At 46.5% G+C, this 17,905-nt stretch overlaps 1 protein-coding gene across 2 annotated transcripts in view; it reads left to right on the top strand.

Moving 5' to 3' along the window:
- LOC132456396 (activin receptor type-2A-like) overlaps window positions 1-16,702 on the top strand; it is a 74,919-nt gene extending 58,217 nt beyond the window's left edge. For both annotated transcript variants that reach the window (XM_060050747.1, XM_060050748.1), the window contains 2 exons: window positions 14,183-14,313; window positions 14,855-16,702. In XM_060050747.1, coding sequence (XP_059906730.1) covers window positions 14,183-14,313; window positions 14,855-15,049 — 326 coding nt within the window. In that variant the 3' untranslated portion in view covers window positions 15,050-16,702. The remainder of the gene's footprint in view (window positions 1-14,182; window positions 14,314-14,854) is intronic.
- The last annotated feature ends 1,203 nt before the right edge of the window (window positions 16,703-17,905 follow it).

The raw sequence follows: 17,905 nt of genomic DNA, 5'->3' as shown, positions 1-17,905 counted from the left end.
CTGTGCTCTGACTGTGGCCTGTGCGCCAGACCTTGGAGATTTGTGGGAGAGCGAGAAGAGAAGTTTGTCCCTTAACAGTTTTGAGCCTAACCTGTTTGGGTGTAGGCCATCTGCTCTGAAAACATATTTGCGCCCCCAGAACAAGTTGAAATTATCAATAAAGCCCCTTCCTCTTTCATTGCAGACTCTGGAAAGCCATGTATTCAGTGCAAGTAGACGACTGAATCTGTTTATTCCCCTGTCAACTGCTGGTATGGGTCCACTGATGAATGACTGAATGTGTATTTTGTCCAGTGTATCCAATAGATCAGCGTAATCCCTCTTCAGAAATTCTGACTGTTCTCTTCGAATATCATTAAGTCCTGCATGCACAATAATCTGTGAGATTTTGGGGTTTTCCAATATGTAGGCTAGTTTCCGGTTGATATCACTAACCATCACATCTGGGAAGTAGCATGTTTTGATCTTCTCACCGGTTATATCCTTGATGGTTGAGTCTCCTATTATCAGTGTGTCTGGTTCATCTGCTTTCTGTGAGATGGGCCCTTGTTGGCTTGAGGTGGCGGTGGCAGACGCATGCGCAGCTCGCCTCCGTGGCGACTGGTTCTTGTTCCATCTCTGTCCGCACTGTCCGTCCGGACACATTTCGGGGCTTAGGGGTGCACGGGTGGCCGACGCATGCGCAGCTCGCCTCCATGGCAACTGGTTCTTGTTCCGTCTCTGTCCGCACCGTCCGTCCGGACACATTTCGGGGCTCAGGGGTGCACGGGTGGCCGACGTATGCACAGCTCGCCTCTCTGGCGACGGGTTCTTGTTCCGTCTCTGTCCGCACCGTCCGTCCGGACACATCTCGGGGCTCAAGGGTGCATGGGTGGCAGGCGCGTTCGTGGACTCTTGAAGTGGCAGGAACCGGTTCTTCAGCGGCAGGGTTAACTTCAGTGACGGGCTAATCCGGCTGATACATGCAACTTTAGCTTTGGGTAGCTTAGCATTTTGGCGTTGAGTGAACTTGTTGATTCACTTTGGTATGTTGTTTTGGCTTGGCTCCGAATCTGTGCCAGTGAGACGCAGCTGGAACTGTCTCTCTCTTGTCCAGCTTCGGGAAGGATACAGTGTATCTTTGATCATCTTGCTTTGGATTTGTCTGAGTTAGCTCAGCAAACTCACCCATCGGTACTGTATCCTGGAGGAATGCTTTGCATTTTTCTAATGCTGCTTGTCTCGTTTCAAATAAAGCCACTGCCTGTCGCAGTTTGGTGCAGTCTGTGCATTTCCCAGTCTCCGTGCCTGAGATATCCGAGTACAGAGGCATGTTGGCGATAGAAAAGTCCATGACTTTTTCTGTGGTCTGATCCGGGAGTCATAAAATGTGTCAAAATGTATTGTTGAATCGAGCGATGGAGGACGACGGAAACAAACTATATATTTTTAGGTATTATTATCTCATCTCATCTCATTTTCGTCCGCTTATCCGGGGTCGGGTCGCGGGGGGAGCAGCTCAAGCAGGGGGCCCCAGACTTCCCTTTCCCGGGCCACATTGACCAACTCTGACGGGGGGATCCCGAGGCGTTCCCAGGCCAGTGTTGAGATATAATCTCTCCACCTCGTCCTGGGTCTTCCCCGAGGTCTCCTCCCCACTGGACGTGCCTGAAACACCTCCCAAGGAAGGCGCCCAGTGGGCATCCTTACCAGATGCCCGAACCACCTCAGCTGACTCCTTTCTAAGTAAAGGAGCAGCGGCTCTAATCCGAGTTCCTCACGGATGGCTGAGCTTCTCACCCTATCCCTAAGGGAGACGCCAGACACCCTTCTGAGAAAACTCATCTCGGCCACTTGTACCCGCGATCTCGTCCTTTCGGTCATCACCCAGCCCTCATGACCATAGGTGAGGATAGGAACGAAGATCGACCGGTAGATCGAGAGCTTTGCCTTGCGGCTCAGCTCTCTTTTCGTTACAATGGTGCGGTAAAGCGAACGCAATACCGGCCCCGCTGCTCCGATTCTCCGGCCAATCTCACGCTCCATAGTACCCTCACTCGCGAAGAAGACCCCGAGGTACTTGAACTCCTTCACTTGGGCTAAGGACTCATTTCCTACCCGGAGTAAGCAATCCATCGGTTTCCTGCTAAGAGTCATGGCCTCAGATTTAGCGGTGCTGATCCTCATCCCAGCCGCTTCACACTCGGCCGCCAGCCGATCCAGTGAGTGCTGAAGGTCACAGGCCGATGATCCAATGAGGACCACATCATCTGCAAAAAGCAGTGACGAGATCCTCAGACCACCGAACTGCAACCCCTCCCAACCATATGGAAAGCCAAGAAGGCCACAATCCGGCCCTAGAATGGCGCGGTAAAAGTGCAAAACCGCACGGAATCCGTACGGCTTGGCAAGAATTCCGTACGGAATTCCTACGGAATCCGTACGGTTTCCGTACGGTTTTGAATGACTAATAGCCGCGGCTATTAGTCATTCACTCCGGCTATTAGTCATTCACTCCGGCTATTAGTTATTCACTCCGGCTATTAGGTATGCAGAACGAGCCCCTCCCTCTTCTTTGCTTGACCACTAAGTTTGAAGGCTGTCTAACCAATCAGAGCTGCAGTGCCTCCATGTTTCGCTGTAACATAAAGCTGTGTTGTCTTTACTAGTTTCACTACAATGTAATGACCACCATTAGCTAGTGGAAAATACATTTGTGTCTAGTACAGTGATATATTTGTATATGTTAGGCTATATATTGAGATGGCAGTGTGCGAAATACCCGACAATATTCGGGGATGTCCTCATCCCCAGATTGTTCTCGATATGCAGTAGCCAGCTAGGCCATAACATTACATAACATGAACATGAACTGAATAAATGCCAGGTATATCGGAGACGGGCACACAATCAGTGCATTTGCAAATGACAGCATGCAGTATGACCGATCTTGTGACATGTGGCCGGAGAGAGTCGTGTCTGTGTGTGTGTGTGTGTGTGTGTGTGTGTGTGTGTGTGTAGAGCAAGTTGTTGAAGGAAGTGTTTCTACTTGACGTTACAATATTTCATGGATTCAAGCAAGCCAAGACAATCAATCTATATCTATAGCCTACATGACAACACACACACGCACACACTTTAAACACACTGGTAAAGCAATAGGAGCCTGCATTGGCTAAAGTTGTTGCGATGCACGTTATTTCATAACAGGGAGGGGCAAAGTTGTGCAATACAATGCAAACACGACAATAATTGGCACCGTTCTTGCACTCAGAAGAACATGAACTGAATAAATGCCAGGTATATAGCATATCGGAGACGGGCACACAATCAGTGCATTTGCAAATGAGAGCCTGCAGTATGACCGATCTTGTGACATTATTTAACCATCCATCTACAGCTAATACGATCAGACAGATACATCATTGATCACATATAAGCCCATTACAAGCCCAACATCACCACGGCAGGTGCGCTCTCTCTCGCACATTCACACACAATCACTCCAACTTCTCCAACTCCAAGGCAAGACTGTTTCACTAAGACCACAAACAACCACAACTAAACAGCCTACATATCCACAACAATGCACAACAATCAGTTCATTGCGTCTATCTTCTGTTTGGCGCACAATGGCTAATTTGCATACTTGCACATGACTGTCGGCTCTGCTTGTCAAAAAAATAGAACGTATTTGTGAATAAATGCTCTTCATTCTGAATACTGGAGACGGTGAGCTGAAATAGGCTACATTTAAGTGACCTTTAGTGAGATGGCCTAAAACGGAATACAAATGAATTATTCTAGGACATAGGCTTTCAGGATCAATTCAGAGGTTCTACTTTTCGGGATTCATTTTGCTTAGCCAGTGAAAGTGATCAGCTTTAGATTCCACACACTGTTAAAATACTTCACTACAAGTAGGCTATAAGTCCTCCAAATAATTCAGCAGAATTGCATTAGGCCTACTGCCATAAGCATAATAGGCAGCCGTCATTATGTGCTAAAATGGTCCCGGCCAGTGTTCTAAAATGGTCCCGGCCAGTGTTCTAAAATGGTCGCCAGTGTTCTATAAATTATGGGAATAGCCCCCCTGGATCGGCTGGGAAAGTCATAGTCACGCTGATTACAGGTGTTTTTAAAATGCGTGTACGCGGGCTCTCACATGACAGCCACGCAACGGACACATCATCTTACATCATTTGATGTATTGCCGTATAGTTAAACTAGCAAACCATCGCAAGGAAATGTAACAAAGCTGTAGCTGAAAGATTCATCCACAAACATCAGAATAGAAAAACACTGGCAGGGACCATTTTAGCGCATAATGACTGCTGCCTATGCTTGTGGCAGTAATGCAATTCTGCTGAATTATTTGGAGGACTTATAGCCTTGTAGTGAAGTATTTTTAACAGTGTGTGGAATCTACAGCTGATCACTTTCACTGGCTAAGCAAAATGAATCCTGAACAGTTGAACCTCTGAATTGATCCTGAAAGCCGTCCTAGAATAATTCATTTGTATTCCGTTTTAGTCCATCTCACTAAATGTCACTTAAATGTAGCCTATTTAAGCTCACCAAGTCCAGTATTCAGAATTCAAAGCATTTATTCACAAATACGTTCTATTTTTTTGACAAGCAGAGCCGACAGTCATGTGCAAGATAGCTATGCAAATTAGCCATGCGCGCCAAACAGAAGATAGACGCAATGAACTGATTGTTGTGCATTGTTGTGGATATGTAGGCTGGTTAGTTGTGGTTGTTTGTGGTCTTAGTGAAACAGTCTTGCCTTGGAGTTGGAGAAGTTGGAGTGATTGTGTGAATGTCCGAGAGAGCGCACCTGCCGTGGTGATGTTGGGCTTGTTGTGGGCTTATATGTGATCAATGATGTATCTGTCTGATCGTATTAGCTGTAGATGGATGGTTAAATAATGTCACAAGATCGGTCATACTGCAGGCTCTCATTTGCAAATGCACTGATTGTGTGCCCGTCTCCGATATGCTATATACCTGGCATTTATTCAGTTCATGTTCTTCTGAGTGCAAGAACGGTGCCAATTATTGTCGTGTTTGCATTGTATAGCACAACTTTGCCCCTCCCTGTTATGAAATAACGTGCATCGCAACAACTTTAGCCAATGCAGGCTCCTATTGCTTTACCAGTGTGTTTAAAGTGTGTGCGTGTGTGTGTTGTCATGTAGGCTATAGATATAGATTGATTGTCTTGGCTTGCTTGCATCCATGAAATATTGTAACGTCAAGTAGAAACACTTCCTTCAACAACTTGCTCTACACACACACACACACACGACTCTCTCCGACCACATGTCACAAGATCGGTCATACTGCATGCTCTCATTTGCAAATGCACTGATTGTGTGCCCGTCTGCGATATACCTGGCATTTATTCAGTTCATGTTCATGTTATGTAATGTTATAATAATAATAATAATAATAATAATAATAATGGATTGAATTTATATAGCGCTTTTCTAGACACTCAAAGACGCTGTTTACAGGGAAGGGGGAACCTCACTAACCACCACCAGTGTGTAGCACCAACACGTGTGAAGCACGGCAGCCAATCTGCGCCAGAACGCTCACCACACACCAGCTTGAGGTGGAGAGTGAGGGAATTAATGAGTCAGCCAATTATACAGGAGGATGATTAGGGGGCCAGATTTGAATGAGCCTGGTTGGGCCAGGACACCGGGGAAACCCCTACTCTTTACGATCAGTGCCATGGCATCTTTTATGACCAAAGTGAGTCAGAACCTCGGTTTTACGTCTCCTCCGAAGGACGGCACCTTCCACAGCACAGTGTCCCCGTCACTGCACTGGGGCATCGGGATTGATGAGTAAGGGGGCCAGAGGGAAGAGTGCCACCTATAGGCCACCACCCGACACCACAATCAGTTATGGCCTAGCTGGCTACTGCATATCGAGAACAATCTGGGGATGAGGACATCCCCGAATATTGTCGGGTATTTCGCACACTGCCATCTCAATATATAGCCTAACATTTACAAACATATCACTGTACTAGACACAAATGTATTTTCCACTAGCTAATGGTGGTCATTACATTGTAGTGAAACTAGTAAAGACAACACAGCTTTATGTTACAGCGAAACATGGAGGCACTGCAGCTCTGATTGGTTAGACAGCCTTCAAACTTAGTGGTCAAGCAAAGAAGAGGGAGGGGCTCGTTCTGCATACCTAATAGCCGGAGTGAATAACTAATAGCCGGAGTGAATGACTAATAGCCGGAGTGAATGACTAATAACCGCGGCTATTAGTCATTCAAAACCGTACGTAATCCGTACGGAAACTGTACGGAAACCGTACGGAAACCGTACGGATTCCGAACGGATTCCGTACGGAATTCTTGCCAAACCGTACGGTTTCCGTACGGATTCCGTACGGATTCCGTGCGGTTTTGCACTTTTACCGCGCCATTCTAGGGCCGGATTGTGGCCTTCTTGGCTTTCCATACCACCACGACTACGCCTCGACATCCTGTCCATGTATATCACAAACAGGATTGGTGACAAGGCGCAGCCCTGGCGGAGACCAGCACCCACTGAGAACGAAACTGACTGGCTGCCGAGGACGCGAACACAGCTCTCGCTTTGGGAGTACAGGGATTGGATGGCCCTGAGGATAGACCCCCTTACCCCATACTCCCGCAGCACCTCCCACAGTTTCTCCCGGGGGACCCGGTCATACGCCTTCTCCAGATCCACAAAACACATGTAGACCGGATGGGCATACTCCCAGGCCCCCTCCAGGATCCTTGCGAGTGTGAAGAGCTGGTCCATAGTTCCACGTCCGGGGCGAAAACCGCATTGTTCCTCTTCAATCTGAGGTTCGACGATCGGCCGAACCCTCCTTTCCAGCACCTTGGCGTAGACTTTACCAGGGAGGCTGAGAAGTGTGATACCCCGGTAATTGGCACACACTCTCTGGTCCCCCTTTTTGAACAGGGGAACCACCACCCCGGTTTGCCACTCCTTTGGCACTGTACCCGACTCCCAAGCGATGTTGAATAGGCGTGTCAACCATGACAGCCCCTCAACACCCAGAGCCTTTAGCATTTCTGGCTGGATCTCATCAATCCCTGGGGCTTTGCCACTGCGGAGATGTTTGACTACCTCAGTGACCTCCACCAGGGAAATTGACGACGAAACACCATCAACCTTGAGCTCTGCCTCCAACATAGAGGGCGTGTTATTCGGATTCAGGAGTTCCTCAAAGTGTTCCTTCCAACGTCCGACGACCTCCTCAGTTGAGGTCAACAGAATCCCATCCTTACTGTACACAGCTTGGATGGTTCCCCGTTTCCCCCTCCTGAGGTGCCGGATAGTCTTCCAGAAACACTTTGGTGCCGACCGAAAGTCCTTCTCCATGGCCTCTCCGAACTTCTCCCACACCCGCTGCTTAGCCTCCGACACGGCAGCAGCTGAAGCCCTTCGGGCCTGTCGGTACCCTGCAACCGAGTCAGGAGTCCTCCAGGATATCATATCCCGGAAGGCCTCCTTCTTCAATCGGACGGCTTCCCTGACCACCGGTGTCCACCACGGTGTCCGAGGGTTACCGCCCCTTGAGGAGCCTAAGACCCTGAGGCCACAGCTAGCCACCACAGCTTCAGCAATGGTGGCTTTGAACACCGTCCACTCCGGCTCAATGCCCCCAACCTCCACAGGAATGCCAGAAAAACTCAGCCGGAGGTGTGAGTTGAAGATACCTAGGACGGGGGCCTCCTCCAGACGTTCCCAGTTCACCCGCACTACTCGTTTGGGCTTACCAGGTCTATCCGGAAATTTCCCCCATTCCCTGATCCAACTCACAACCAGATGGTGGTCGGTTGACAGTTCCGCCCCTCTCTTTACCCGAGTGTCCAAAACATGCGGCCTCAGATCAGATGACACGATCACAAAATCGATCATTGATCTTCGGCCTAGGGTACTCTGGTACCAGGTACACTTATGAGCACCCTTATGTTCGAACATGGTGTTTGTTATGGATAATCCATGACTAGCACAGAAGTCCAATAACAAACGACCGCTCGGGTTTAGATCAGGGAGGCCGTTCTTCCCCACCACGCCTCTCCAGGTGTCTCCATCTTTGCCCACGTGGGCGTTGAAGTCACCCAGCAGAACTACGGAGTCCCCTACTGGAGCCCCATACAGGACTCCATTCATGGTCTCCAAGAAGGCCGACTACTCTGAGCTGCTGTTTGGTGCATACGCACAAACAACAGTCAGAGTTTTCCCCCCTACAACCCTTAGGCGCAGGGAGGCGACCCTCTCGTCTACCGGGGTAAACTCCAACACCGCGGCGCTCAGCCGGGGATTTATGAGTATCCCCACACCCGCCCGGCGCCTCACACCCTTGGCAACTCCGGAGAAGAATAGAGTCCAACCCTTATCCAGGAGTACGGTACCAGAGCTGAGACTGTGCGTGGAGGTAAGCCCCACCAGATCTAACTGATAGCGCTCCACCTCCCTCACAAGCTCCGGTTCCTTTCCCCACAGCGAGGTGACGTTCCACGTCCCCAGAGCCAGCTTCTGCCGCCCGGGTCTGGTCCGTCGAGACCCCTGACCTTCGCTGCCACCCATGTGGCTGCGCACCCGACCCCAACGGGTCTTCCCACAGGTGGTGGGCCCATGGGATGAGGAGAGGGGGGGTGCCACGTAGTTTGTTCGGGCTGTGCCCGACTGGGCTCCGTGGCAAACCCGGCCACCAGGCGCTCGCCATCGAGCCCTCCGTCTGGGCCTGGCTCCAGACGGGGGCCCCGGGCTTCCTCCGGGCCGGGTCACATCTCCTCTTCTTACGTTATTCATTGAGGATTTTCTTAGTCTGGCCCCTCACCTGAGACCACTCTGCCATGAGAGACCCTACCAGGAGCACAAGGCTCCAGACAACACAGCCCTCAGGTTCACTGGGACACGCAAACCTCTCCACCACGATAAAGTGACGGTTCCAGGAGAACCGTGAAATAAAATAAAATGAAGTAGATCTGAACGATGAATTAAGTAGTTTTTTCCAATGCCTGGCGGAGCTTTTTTAGCTTTCCTGCTAGAATAACATTTTTATCAAACATCAATAAAAGATCACTGATCGTTTTCTGTTGGTTTAGGAGCCTGCCTCTTTGCAGCTATTCCGCGGTTCTCACAAAGTCCCTTATATTCTGGACTGTTCTGTGTGTCAATGCAGGACCTTCTACCTGCTTACAGTGACTGCACTCATTTTTTGAAGCCGGTTTTCCTTTACGTATCGGATCTTTGAAATGCTGCATTACTGCAGCCACCTCAACCTTGGACCACACTTTCTTTTTAGCTCTTCTGGACCCATGTTCTTTGCCAGAATCTTTTCCTGGAAAATATGCAAAGTAGAAAATAGATCACACAAACTGGCCAACATATTTAGTTTTCGTTTTGAGTTCAACCATTGCCACAGAATGACAAGAAGAAATTGTTTACCAGTTTCTGTGATGAAAATTATTTGTAACATAATATTATATAAATAATATTACATATTTTATATAAGGTTTTCAGTTGATTGCTCACTTGAATTACACACTTTTACAAAATGGTTGACAACCTCTTTGCTGTTCGGTCAGTTTAAATGTACCGTTTTTTCCCCACTATAAGGCGCACAGGAATATAAGCCGCAGCAGCTAAATTGAATGATGTGTACATATATAAGCCGCACTGGACGATAAGCCACAGGTGTTTTAATGTTTAATAACCATTAGGACTGGCCCGAATGCCATTTTTCAGGCTTTGAATACTCGTTGGTTTTTCCGAGCGAATGTTCTTCGAATACTCGTTCCATAAAAAAACACCATCAAAAACAACATTAATAATTCCTATATACTCCCTGGAACCGATTTTGACAGTATCTGCATATTTTGTTGAAGATTGAATAGCTTTTGAACGTTAATTAGTAGGCCTAAGTAGGTTGAAGTTCCCTAGTTTTTCCCCGTGAAAGCGAACAGCTGTTCCAAATCAGCTGTCCTCTGCCATCTCAGCCCTTACGGGAGCTTTTCAATTCATCCTGGAACGTGCATCTTTTCAGGGAATTAATCCATAACAAATACTGAATATTGATTGTCTTATGTGTCCATATTATATCCATTATATTGTCCGGGTATTCCCAAGACGCTCACGCTCTGCAGCAAGCCAGTCACAGTTGATTGGCGCGGCGCTGTACAGCGAACCTAAACAAACAACTAAGCTAAGGTTAGCATTTCGTCGAGTATTACTTTTCCTCCCGAGTTCCCGCTAATGTTGTGTTATAAAGTAAAGGGAAACAAGATATCTATTCTTCCTCCACCTCTCTCGCTTCTCTGCTCCGGTCGCTGACGCTTATAGTTTGTATCCCTCGCTCTGGTAACGTCACTTACATGAAAAAAAACAACGAAGCTCTGAATACTGATTTAAGCTTCGAATACAAATTTTCCGAGTCGCCGTTAGCTGTAAAAATGCATAGATAAGCCGCACCGTTATATATGCCGCAGAATCGAAAAATTTGCTTGCTTGCTGAACAATCTAACATCATAAGCTGATAATCAACACTGCTTGAAAAGGGATTAATTCACTGAGGATCATGTTTTAGACCCGGCAACCCAACCTCTCCCTCCATCCTGGAGACCGGAGGCTTTGGGATGCTGCCTTGACTGGCCGAGGTGTCAGTGGACATGGCACTTTTAAAGCACTAATGGTGCTTTGTATTCAAACTTGGCATACCTTCAGAGAGAGGGGCAGGCTCACTCACTGTGGAGGACTATAATGGCACTACTTCTGCTAAACACATAAAAAAAGAAAAAAACATAAACATTTTTATCAACAGAAACAACCAGTAGTGAGGTGACTCAGAGGTGAAGTTACCTACCAATATATCCAATTTCAGATTCTGGATCGTTGTCCTGGTCTGAAAGCAGTTCATCTCCAAAAAAATGCTCCTGAAATGGGGAGAAAGCAAATTATATTATGTGCTGGAGACTAAGAGACAGTTTAAGAGTTCAACAAACCTTAAGTGGATACTCACCTGTGATGGGTCTTTTGTATTTTGTCTGAGGAAGAATTTATGCCAGACCCCTAAACAAACTTAACACACACACAATTAGAATCATACATTTTAACATTGCAGGTTTATTTAAGTAGTTCTCCATTCGTAGCACTGAAGTGATCTAGGATACACAAAAGGCATGCCAGAGATTGAGCAACTAGATATTTCACATTGACATGTTTGTATCTACTAAGTCTGAAGAGGGAATCCATAAAATCCAATATCAACATGAGATCCGATTGACTTTTTCACTGTAAAAAGGATCCATTTCACTTGGATGGTTGAACTGATTCTGGGTATTCTCAGTAGTAATTTATAATACATTATAAGAGCAAACGGGTTCAAAATGATCAGAGTGTTATGCGTCTATTTGTTGGTTTTGTTTAAACCAGAAAGTTACAAATCTGGCAAGTCAAGTCAGCTTTCCAAGAATGAATGTTGTCATTTCACTAATAAGAAAAGTCCTAAAAACAGAAGACAGGATTAAACATACTATGCTGTACTTGTTTATGTATGATATTTGACAAAATGCTGCAATCATGAACTGTATAAAAAGAATTAACACACACAAACCACATGCATATCTAAGCTTTGTCCACCAGGTCAAGATAACAAAAATACAAAAAGATCTAAACATGATTGAAACGTCTTCAATATAAAGAGCCTATGCATGTAGAGCAGGAATGTTAGAAGACCTGAGATGGAATAAGTTGCCATTGTGGTGTGTATTTAAAAAAATATATGGCTTATCACATACATATAATGGTAATGTCAATGCCAGACCCACCACAGAAAATACTCAGAAAGCAAGTCTTCTTGTGGCAGACACCTATATGTTTGCCACAAGATAGCCAGTGAACTAGCCAAAAAGGACCCCCATTATTCTGTTTACCTAAATTAAGCTTAAATAAAAATATTCTTTAAAACTAGAAAGTAGTCAAAACCTCACCACAAAGTCCAATACATTTTTTAACCTAATATACCTTTTCAACCTTGTGAAGTGGAAGCACTGGACTTCCCTTAATCGCGTCGTTCACAACATCAAGGGTCTGGTTATTTTCAGTCACCATCTGTAGCAGCTAAACCAAAGAAACAATAAATACAAAGATACTGGGAATGTACCACTAGAGGATATTTGGCCCTTTAATAAGAATTAAAAATAAACTATGGTAGACGAAGACAAAGGGGAAACGTTGATTTGAACCTCACTGTATACTTTTGTAAGATATTAAGTCAATGCAAAATGTTAAAGAAAAGCATTCTTTCATGAAGACTTACCTCTTCAATATCTTCATTTAGGGATGAGGAATATGTGGTCTCAGAACCCTTCTGAGGCACTTCCTCATCAAGACCCTATAAAAGAGGAAAAACGACCATCTTGAGGACACGATGTTCCCTCTGTAACATCATGTGAAAGGCATCATGGCTGTGTTTCCATGAATGTTTTGTGAGAAACAAATCCCCTCTGGAACTGCTCTACAGTCACTTTACAGGTCAAACGACTACAGTCTGTAGACAAAAACTATAGTCTTCTAACTTATGGTTGACTTATGAGTTCAGTATTGATTATCCCATTGTTTATCTACTGCCAACCCACCTGCTAGAATGTACACTCCACCTCAAGGCTTTTTCTCTAAGTGACGTCATGTCTTTATAGTTCTTAGATTTGCTGTGCTTCCTTTTAAATGAGATCATGTCTTGTAATCCACTTTGTAGAGACTTGGTCCCCATTTTCATGTGTAACTGAGAAACGTACCATATACATTAAACTAACGTACAGATCAAATGTGAAGGTGATCCAAGTATTGATTGTGTTGTCATTCTGCACTCCACCTAACGGCAGGACCCTGTAAACACTAAGGTCCTCCCAAGTCACATCTCGGTGGGCTACACTGCTCAACACACATACACTCATAATATACTGAGCTGGATGCAGGACCCTGTCAACTATTTTGTCCTCCCAAGTCACATCTGGGTGGGGTGCACTGCTGGACACACACACACACTCATATTATACAGACTTATGGTTTGAAAAGCATCTGATGCAAATTGTTCTTACATACCACTGTCCATATAAACCATAAAAAAGTCAGCTGACTATACACAAACACAGCATCCATGTTGCACGTTGATAAAGAACTCAAACATTAACTTGTGCACAAGAAACATTAAAAGGTGACATGGACTATTTAGATTTCAGAAGGAAGTTCAATACAGCAACACTTACAATCCATATGTTGCTTCAAACTTATTCATACAAATGATGAAACACATTAACTCACTTTATCAAAGGTTTTGGGCAGAACAGTTTTTAGGATTATTTAAAAAAATAAATGACATGAAGTATTAAAAAATATTCTAATACTCAGTAGAAGCTGTTTAGTCGTTTTTCGACTATCAACAAAAAATGTGTAACTTTTTTAGTGAATCCGTTTTAATGCTATAAAATCATGTTTAACCGTAGGCTAGATGGGCAATATTTGGCATTTATTTGCAGTAGTTTTGGGAGTGGAACATTAGGTTTAGGATTATCGCGTGAATCTTGATCTCGCGTGAATACGGCTGGCTCGCAAGGCACCGCTACGCTGCCGTTAGGCGCCCGGTGGGGATTGACGCAGGGCAGTTCGCAGCCATTCCGCAGGGCATACGCCCCCGGTGGAAATCAGGCGTTAGGTCCGGGGAGCCCAGGTGAGAAGTCAGGTCAATTGTCCGTCTACACCATATTAACCAACACACACACACACACACACACACACACACACACACACACACACACACACACACACACACACACACACACACACACACACACACAGAGGGAAAGCTTGAGAACGTAGCTGCTACTCACAAATAATACAACAAATCAGCCATCTTACCCTCATTATAGGTTAATGATATTCATGTTATCCAGGTGGATAACATAAGGCCAGGTAGCTAATACTTCTGATGAGGGTACTGATGGCATTTATTCATGTTTTTATGTTTAATTGATTACATTGCTTGAGGTGAGTCTAGAATAGATGGTACTTGTAAATATTGTCTAAGGAAGGCAGCAGTGCGATAGGCTTACACCCATGTTTACCTTTTAGTGTGTGTGTGTGTGTGTGTGTGCGTGTGGGCGCTGCAGGTCCGGTGGACCAGTACATGCTGCCCTTTGAGGAGGAGGTGGGCCAGCAGCCGTCACTGGAGGACATCCAGGAGGTGGTGGTGCACAAGAAGCTCCGCCCCCTTCTGCTGGACTGCTGGCACAAGCACCCGGTGAGGCCCCCCCTGCACCTCAGCGACCCATGCTGGGATCCACATACTGGGTCTGAGGGGCCGGTCAGCGACACACGCTGGGGTCCACGCACCGGGGTCCACACACTGGGGCCTCTGAGGGATCCACATGCTTGGGTCCACACACTGGGGCCACACACTGGGGCTTCTGAGGGGTCCACACGCTTGGGTACACACGCTGGGGTCCACACACTTGGGCCTCTGAGGGGCCGGTCAGTACCCACTCTGGGGTCCACACACCTGGGTCTGAGGGGCCGGTCAGCGACACACACTGGGGTCCATACTCCGGGGTCTGTAGAGAGACCAGTGTGTGCTGGTCTCTCTACAGTTATTATAACCAGTGTATGCCGGTCACTCTACAGTATTATAACCAGTGTGTGCTGGTTCCTCTACAGTACTATAACCAATGTGTGCTGGTCTCTCTACAGTATCATAACCAATGTGTGCTGGTCTCTACAGTATTATAACCAGTGTGTGCTGGTCTCTCTACAGTATCATAACCAGTGTGTGCTGGTCTCTCCAGGGCCTGGCCTTGCTGTGTGAGACTATCGAGGACTGCTGGGACCACGAGTCGGAGGCGCGTCTCTCGGCAGGCTGCGTGGAGGAGCGCGTGGGCCAGATGCGGCGCGTGGCCGCGTCCGGTGGCCTGGAGGACATCCTGCCTGTGGTCGCCATGGTGACCAACCTGGACACCGTTCCCAAAGAGTCCAGCATTTGACTCAGACACGACCCAGAGGTGCTGCTTGTGAGGCCGACCCTGCTGGGTTTGCGGCGGTCACTAACGCCTTGTTTCAGGTAACACCTCCGGGGCTCCGTCCCCAGTGCCCAGCCCTAAGGCTCCACCCCCGACTCCTCCCTCACACCCCGATAGCCGGTCTTCCGATCCGTCCCGTTTGGATCGGAGCGCCCCGAGGAGCTGGACCATTGAGGTGCTAGACCATTGAGGAGCGTTCCCTCGATGGCGTACGTCTGGATTATCAGCGTTTCTTTTTTCCTGGACGACCGTCACTATTCTCTTATGTTTGACCGAACGAGTGTTCATTTTTATACACACACACACACACACACACACACACACACACAGGGAGTTCTTTAACCAAGTCTTCCGGGAGTCCTGCGATAGATTCCTAGTGACGACCCCTGCATACTTTGGCGGTAGGGATGAATGAAAAACAATAATGTTTGACAATAAGTGAACAAAACAACCAAAAAACAATCATGAGCGACCTCCGTGAGAGGTGGGGTGGATGTACTCTGGAGAAACCGTAGACACCAACGCTACTGATCTGCCAACAGACGATGGCTCTTGAATGTTTTCTAGTGTTTAATGCTGCTGTACATAATGTATTATGGACCCAGTTGTCATGGTAATCAAGCTTATCTCAAGGGGGGGGTGAGCGCGGTGGGGGGTTGTTATGTGTGTCTGTCTGTGTTTCGGGAGCGGGTGGGTAAAACGGGGGGGTAGTGGTCCATTGTTTTCAAGCATAAAGACCATTCAAACCATAAACCTCCTTCAACCAAGGTATACCTCAGTTCAAACGGACACATTCAAGGAAAAGGTAAACAGACAAACGCTCCCGTGGCAACCAGTTTTAAACTGCTCGACAGTGCTCGAAGGCACATGGGTACGAAGGCTTTATCGGTTCCTTTTATTCCTTTCAGTATGAACCAAATGCAACACCAGCTGAATGGTCAAAAAATAATTGCCTTTCTCTCGTGGAACGGAGACGCCCGCTTGTTGAAGGTCAAAGTCTGCGTTGTATTTCGGAAAGCCTGCGTGTTCCGAGGCCTGACGACGCCTAAGTTCGGAACCCGGTACCGCCCCCTCGCCGTTTCTGGTTTCTCATTGGTCAATCCTGGACTGGCATACCCCCTGGCCCTGCCCTCTCCCTGTTAGCCGCGCCCTTCCATGGAGAAAAGACTGGAAGGATCCGTCACATAGAACTAACGGTTTTATTTTTAACCAACGTTTTGCTGGACTTCCCTTTTTCTTCCATTGTTTGTTCTGGAAAAAAAACAACACACATTACTTTCTTCTCTCCTTTCGGGATTTCAAGACTTACACAGCGACTTTTTTTTCCTTTAGATGCTGCTGAATCAAGAACAAAGGACAACTCGACACACTTTGCTCATTAGTTTGTGTCATCTAAGTGGACTTCCTGCCTCTCCCCCCCCCCCTTGCCAGGTATTATTAGACAAATCAACTAACAAGTTGTGTGATGGTGATATATTTCCAAAGTACCACTTTAGCAGTGACACGCGGTGGTGTGATTTAAGATGGATATTAATATATTCTATGTGTTCTGATTTGAGGCTGTAAAGAGGTGCCAATTTGCCGAAAAAACTAATAAATGCACTTTTCTACTCAAAATCGTAAACAGAAATGATATTGAGTTCCACTTACAGAGTCGCCATTCATTTAAGCTGTGGTTATGCGTTTTCTTTCAGTGTCATTGTAAGGTCATATTCAGTGTTGTGTTCAGTGTTGTGTTGTGTCAAATCTCTCAGATTGACTGTCCACCTCAGCATCTTGTCTACGCTCTTTGCCTTTTGACAAGTGGGAACAAACTTCCAACCCCCTCTCGACCCTGATCTCTGAGACTCAGTATTTAATTTGCAGTTGTTAGTTTGAGTAGGTGGTATTAAGAAGTTTTTTTTAATGGTTATTTTTTTTACAGAGAACTGCTCATTTGAGGATTAACATGGTCCATTACACTTGTAATGAGGAATCCCTGCTTTTATTGAACTTAATCAGTCGCCCATCAAAGACAAATTAAACCATGCTAATAAAAAATTGAACGCCAGTTCGTAGATGTTTTCCACTGAAAGTAACATGAGAATACAAAAAACACATTTGTTGCAGTTAATGGAATAATATTAATATTATCGTTTGTTCTTATTGAACGACTTAAGTCCTATTTAGTATTGCGGTTTGACTGTGGTTGTGAATTAGATTATGTGTGGTGGCAGGTGACATTGTATTATTTGTTAGGGCTGCGTGTTCGATACCACTGTGACCCCCACTCTTGCAGATCCATGCTTACGACATCAGGAGGATACGGCCGTTCCTAACCCAGAAGGTGACACAGGATCTGGTCCAGACTCATCTCATCCCGCATCTCCAGTACTGCCGATCCCTTCTGGCTGGTTTGCATCAATAAGGTATTTTCCTCAGCAGCTCATCCAGTTGCTGTTCAACCTACCAAAGATCTCCCACAATACACCACTCCTCCGCCCCCTGCACTGAGTACCGGTGTTCACTTGGATCTGGGGCAAGTCACTGGTACTCGCCTATCGTGCCGCGGAAGGCTCTGGCCAATCTTACATCCAGGACAAGGTCAAACCATATGCCCCACCCCGTCCACTATGCTGAACGAAAACTCAATGGTTTACTGTCCCGGCTCCACAACGGTGGAACGAGCTTCCCGCTGACATCAGAGATCGAAAACGCATTGGTTCACTCTGCCTCTTGGCACATGAAAATATTAAGAAACCCTGTTTCTGTATTGTAGCACTTGAGGTTTCCTTACTTAAGGTTTCCGTACTCAATGATTCTTGCACTCTTTGAATCACA

The sequence above is a fragment of the Gadus macrocephalus genome, chromosome 4, assembly GCF_031168955.1.
Source record: "Gadus macrocephalus chromosome 4, ASM3116895v1".
Classification (NCBI taxonomy): Eukaryota; Metazoa; Chordata; class Actinopteri; order Gadiformes; family Gadidae; genus Gadus; species Gadus macrocephalus.
The sequence above is the reverse complement of the archived record's forward strand: the minus strand, read 5'-3'. Positions and strand labels throughout refer to the sequence as shown.